General features: G+C 43.4%; 1 protein-coding gene across 1 annotated transcript in view; it reads right to left on the bottom strand.

Moving 5' to 3' along the window:
- Positions 1-1,146: 1,146 nt before the first annotated feature.
- Positions 1,147-6,000, bottom strand: part of LOC138621449 (zinc finger SWIM domain-containing protein 6-like) — a 50,612-nt gene continuing 45,758 nt past the window's right edge. Inside the window, exons 13-14 of the mRNA XM_069699524.1 lie at positions 5,093-5,174; positions 1,147-4,987 (exon numbers count right to left, since the gene is read on the bottom strand). Coding sequence (XP_069555625.1) covers positions 4,122-4,987; positions 5,093-5,174 — 948 coding nt within the window. The 3' untranslated portion in view covers positions 1,147-4,121. The remainder of the gene's footprint in view (positions 4,988-5,092; positions 5,175-6,000) is intronic.

The following is a 6,000-nucleotide window of genomic DNA, read 5'->3' as shown; positions in this document are numbered from 1 at the left end:
TGTCATTACCAACTGGAACTGAGCAGGGACCTGAGCACAGGTCAGACACGCAGGAAGTGGTTTTGTACGCGCACACTGCGCTTACTTGGATTGGATACACACATGCATGAGTGTGCTTTTTTTTTTTTTTTTTTTTTAAATGCGTGAGTGTGCGCGCGCGCACACACACACACACACACACACACACACACAATTTCTCCAAGGCAGGCATCCATCACATAACAAATGGACAGTCCTGTCTGGCCTCTGACAGCAGACTGCTGCTTTCGTTGCTAAACCTGACGAATTCCTCAATATCTAAGTGGACACCTCTATGGACAAATGTACCTCATTAATGAGTGCACACAGATGGATGGACACACACACACACACACGTGGTTTGAGAGCTCGTGCTGTGCTAAGTTGCAGTGTGTATACCGGTGTAGCTGTCTGCGCTTCATTACTGTTCACACACAGACAGTTGCAGTGTTTTTGTGTCAATGTTTAATGAGGGGCTGGGAGTCTGGGGACCTTACTGCTGTCAGGAGCTCCTGTAGTCTGGAGCTACCACCTGTTCCCATTCACTCCCTAAAGGCCTTCTCTCTCACACACACACACACACACACACACACGCGCACGCACACGCAGACACACACGCAGACACACAGAGACATGCAAACAAGAAGGCGCGCACACAAAAACATGTCTACACAGACACACACACTTGACAAACTACATACACTGATTTAGTCATCCTGTGGCACCACTGTCAGTGTTGGATGCATGTAAACAGGTTACTGTGGTTGGCTGAGCCTGGCTGCCTGACAGAAGCTACAAAGACCAAGGGAATATCAATTGATACATTTCATATTCCTCGTCAGCTCGCCCGAGATGACAGCGCGAAAGCTGCTGCCAGCGAGAGTGATCCCTCTCTGCCTTTTTCTGACACCGCTGTTTGATGGAGATCTGAACCATCCTGACTGATCGCCTCTCACTGATAGCCCAACCGACACACGCCACCGAGCTCAGAGACCACGTCCCATAATGATCCATGACAGACTTTCTGAGACAAAAGTGTCTCTGTAAAAAAAAAAAAAAAAAAAAAACATCCTGGTTTTTTTTCCTTTGGCAATGTACAAAGAAATCAGCTTTGAAGGGAAATAAATATACATTTCAAAAAACTAACTTTTATTAAAACAAAAAAACAAAAACAAAAAAATCAATTATTGACTCATTAACAAGATTATAAAACAGTGATTTAGTTACATAAATAAATTGATATCGGTGTATCAAATCTTAATTTCATAAGCATGTATACATGGGTCATTGTAATAAATAAAAAGGGAGAGCAGAAGATTCCTACACAAACAAAAAAATAAAATAAAAACAGCTAGAAAGACTCAGAGGAAATTGTTTCTGAAGAGAACAAGAGACACTGGACAACGTATTTTTTTCACCAAACACACGTGAGGAATTGCTTTGTTAAAGCATGAGTTACACAGCCATTCACTTACTAATTAAGGACACTAAAGCTGGGACCAAGGTTGGTTGTCTCTTACCTCTTAGAACGCGTTTGGTTGTTAGAATAGATCTTCTGTTTGGTTACTTTAAAGCGTTAAGACAAGGCAAGAAGAAAGGCTGCTTTTATCTTTAATCGACACGAGATAGAAAAAGATGCACGGAAAACCAAAATTAAAAAAGAAAATCTGAAATAAACAAGAAGGTAAAAAGGCAAGTAATGATAGGACAGCTGAACATTGCAATGAGACACTGGAAATTCTGCAGTGAATGAAAGGAGAACTGAGGAGACTTGTTTCTTTTTAAATCTTGAACTATTATATTGAGGAATTGAACCTGTGCATAATTATCAACATGAGTCTTGCTGAGTTTCATCTGGCAACTGCAATATGAGGCAGACTTCAGCCAAGACATGTCCTTAAATGCATGTAAGGCTGGACACATAATACATGATACATATTTTTCACCAGATTCATCTCCAATTAGTTCCTGTATAAAGCACATTATAGTTTTTTTTTTCCAATAGAACCCCATGGAAAACTAGGCTAGTACAACAGCTTACATGCATAAGTAAGTCCTGTATTGTGTTTTCAAACATTTATCGACCAATGGCCTGATGTAGTCTACCTCCCTCCCCTTTCCATGCTTTCGTCAGCAGGAATGAACAACAATGTTTCGCTCTGCCACCGCCGATTTAACTCAACCTGCATTTCTGACAGGATCCAGCGTCTCAAGTATGAACACATGCGGCCTTGTGAGTCCAAAAAGCCGTCGACAAGGTCAGCCTAGTCCTTCTGATATGTTCTGTTTCCAACAAAAGAGAGCGAGAGAGAGAGAGAGAGAGAGAGAGAGAGAGAGAACATAACACAAAAAGAGAAGACAAAAGAGAGAAAGAGATGGAGAGCAAGAGAGAGAGAGAGAGAGAGCAAACTACAGCGGCTTCAAGTATTTCACATTACATAGAATACTCTGTATAAATTAGTTAACATATACTTTCAGATCCTCCATATTCAGACATATACTATGGCATATATACAGAGTACAATAAATGCTCGCTCATGTTGTGTCATGTTTTTGCCTTTTTCTTGTAGTCATGTAGTTCATTTGTTCCGCCTTTTTTTTTTTTTTTTTTTTTTTTTTTTTTTTTTTTTTTTCCTGTGTAGAGAAATCCCTGAGAACGTTCTGGTTGACAATTACTGAAGGTTCCACACAATGAACTATTAACAGTAGAAAGTCTAATTCCTATGATTCACATGCACAGAGGGAAGTGACACTGGCCTAGTCTGACAATACCATACAACGGTGGGCTGGAGAGAGATGAGAGGGGGACAGACATACTGACACATCGTCTGAGTGCCCAAGAGCCAATTCATTTGTGGGGGTGTGTGTAGAAGAACTGATTGGGGGGGGGGGGAATGACGTACAGCAGAGCCGAGCGCAGGAATCGGACTCATAAGTTTCCTCATAACTTTGAAACCCCTATTTAATTAACACTGTTGGCTATCACGGATGATAGATATCGTGACAGCCAAAAACTGGGAGCAGGTTCAATAGTGCGTCATGAGGTAGTCGTCTGCCTCTGGGTTTCTGCTTCAGCTAGAAAACTCAGCTGTATCCATTACTAAGTCAAATCTGGGCCGTTAAAAACCACATTGCAGTAAAGTAACAATAATACTCAATATCTTTGTCTAATGTGTCATCGGTGTAGCGCCTGCATACTGTCCTCTGTGGAGAACGGGTACTCATTATGGAGGTGGGTAAGATTACAACCATATCAACAACACGAGTTCGCTAAGAGCTTTGTTGTGTGTAACGGAGCTAATGTCTGGAACCCAGAGAAAACTAATGGCTGCTCAAGTGCTGCTGCTGCTGCTGCTGCTGCTATGTCTGGAGAAATGCTGATGGCGGCTTTCTGTCAGTGCTAACCCAAGTTGCGCCGAGCCGAGCCGAGCTAAGCTTTGCAGTGCTGCCCAGCGCCCAACCAGTAAGGGCCTGGACAAAGGGGAGGTGCTCTGTGTGGTTTTAAAGCCTTAGATTCTCTTTGAGGATGCTGAGACGTTGTTGTTGTTGTTGTTGTTTTGTTTCTGCTTCTTTCTTCTTTTTTTTTTCTTTTTTTTCTTTTTACATGAGCGCTATTGTAGAGGGGCTTCAGCCACTTGACAACATGTAACTCAATATACACTGAAAAAGGGGAAAAAAAAAAAAGATGCTTTAAAATCATAAAACTAAAAGGAACCAAAAACTTTTAAAAAGCCATTTCACTTTTCATTTTCCTCTCGCACACATGTAGAGAAATACACACAACATTCACAATGTGACAAATTTCCTCTCTTCTGAAAAATAAAAACACTTCTGTACACATAGTAGTAATAATATTATTAATAATAATAATAATAGTAATAATGTTTATAACAATAACAACAGCAAGAACAATAATACCGCATGTGGCTCTGTTGATTTTTTTCTCATCTTTTCCTTTCTCTTTTTGCTTCATTCTACAAGTCACATCCCTCTTTTTACTTGTCTATTTTATAAGTCCAAAAGAAGTTCAAAAGGCAGAATCAAGTTAATAGAAAAGTACTAGAGTTGGGCGGGGAGCTTTTTGGCGACCACCGGCCTCCCCCTCAGCCGAACCTCTCCCTTACCAGCATCATTAGTTTCTTTTTGCCCTTGTAGATTTGTTTCAGGTTGTCTATGAACTGGGTGAACTGAATGTGTCCGTCGTGAGCCATCATGAAAGTCTCCCGGGCTTTCCCCAGGAACTCGATGAACTCACTGTAGTGGCGCGGGCTGATGTGTGTGAGCCGCGAGTGCGTGGTGTTGATATAGGCCCCGATGGTTGCGTCCAGCAGCTGCCTGAGCGGCGCCTTGTCCAGCGACATCAGCTTCCCAGAGTTCCTGCGGCTGTGCAGCGCCGACACCATGCCCGGCGTGGTCAACGTGCACCGCCGCAAAATGTCAGACAGCACGGTGGCGCACTTCACACTCTTGACCACTAGGGGGATGACAGCAGCCAGTTCGTTCTTGCCCAGCGAGTGGCTGAGCGCGCAGGCCCACAGTACGTCATTGATGGCCGGGTGCGTGTCCTGGTTGTAACTGAGGTTCAGATGAGCCATCGCTAACGTCGCCAGCTTATACGCTCTCATTGGGTAACCACGGTGTTCCATGTAGCGGGCGATAGTGAACAGCTGTGTGTAGCTCATTCCTGTCGCCGCCGCGTCCAGTACAATCTGGTAGGCTGTCTCGAAGGCAATGTGGTCCTTTTCACAGAGTGTAAGAGCAGAGAGGGCGCAGTTCTGGGGGTCCTTCATGGCACACTGCAGGGCGAGGGTGCGAGCGGATGAAGCCAGGTTCTCCTGCTGGTGGCAGTCCAGGTGGAGGCGGACGATAGTGCTGTTGGACATGACGGTGGTGGCCACAATACTGGTGGCCTCTGTGGGGGTGAAGAGGGTGAACCAGCTCTGCATAATGCTGTCCAGTGCGTACACACCTGGCAGACACAAGACAGGACAGAATGAACGGAAAGTTGGAGAACAGACATTCACATCTCGCACCTCTTTGAAACAAACCCAATCATGCAGCCGGGGTGACTCACCAACTTCAGTGGCACATGTGACTAACCAGCGCACCATCTCTCTCCTCCTCCAGTTTAACGTGGACAGAGTTATTCTCATCACCTGAGGAAGATGGAAATTAACGGAGCGAGGGAAATGACAGGTGAGTCGCAGAACAAACACGAACAACAATTAAACTGCACACGGAAAGTGAAATACCTCTTCTGTTCCCGCTAAGGAGTATTTCAAATATTTGCTTTAACTTATTAGACAGTAGACTTGAATATTCAGAAGGGTGAAGATTGTATTACGTCATTTTCCGTGGTTGATTTTCCATTAAACGTATTCAAATCTTTTTTTCTGTTTCAAATTGTAAGCAAAACTTCAGTGAATACCTCCAAAAATACATTTATTGAGTGAAAAATGCAAAAAAGCAAAGACAAATCAGGAACACATCTGTAACAGTTTCCATTCAGAAAACATAAACTCTAAGAAACTCATACTCCGACCTAAATACATAGGCCCTTAGCGAGGAAACAGTAATGTGGCCCTTTAAGTCACATCTAATCCTTCAACCATCCAGACATGTTTAGGTATTCTGCAAAGCAAAAGGATCCACAGAGCGTAATGATATGGAAGATGTCTCATGGGAGTCACAAGGTCAGGTGATTGCTCTGCACGGCCGTATAATGGCCGTGGAATATGGAGCCATTTTACAGGAACGACGACACCCTATGGTGCACATACTGTTCCCTCATGATGGTCCCATATTCCAAGACAATAATGCCGCAACAACCTTTTAAAATATTCAGTTTCATGAACACCAGGGTAAAATCCTTCCACGGACCCAGCAGATTTCAGCATGACTGAAACATTATGATGTGTTCACTAGATTTCATCCTCCCGAGCTGTACGATTTTCCCAGTAGGAAAAGGAACTAATATCTTGC

This window comes from Brachyistius frenatus, unplaced genomic scaffold (genome assembly GCF_029030835.1).
Source record: "Brachyistius frenatus isolate BFR_SWC_R1_liver_20210118 unplaced genomic scaffold, ASM2903083v1 Contig_30, whole genome shotgun sequence".
NCBI classification, from domain to species: Eukaryota; Metazoa; Chordata; class Actinopteri; family Embiotocidae; genus Brachyistius; species Brachyistius frenatus.
The sequence above is the reverse complement of the archived record's forward strand: the minus strand, read 5'-3'. Positions and strand labels throughout refer to the sequence as shown.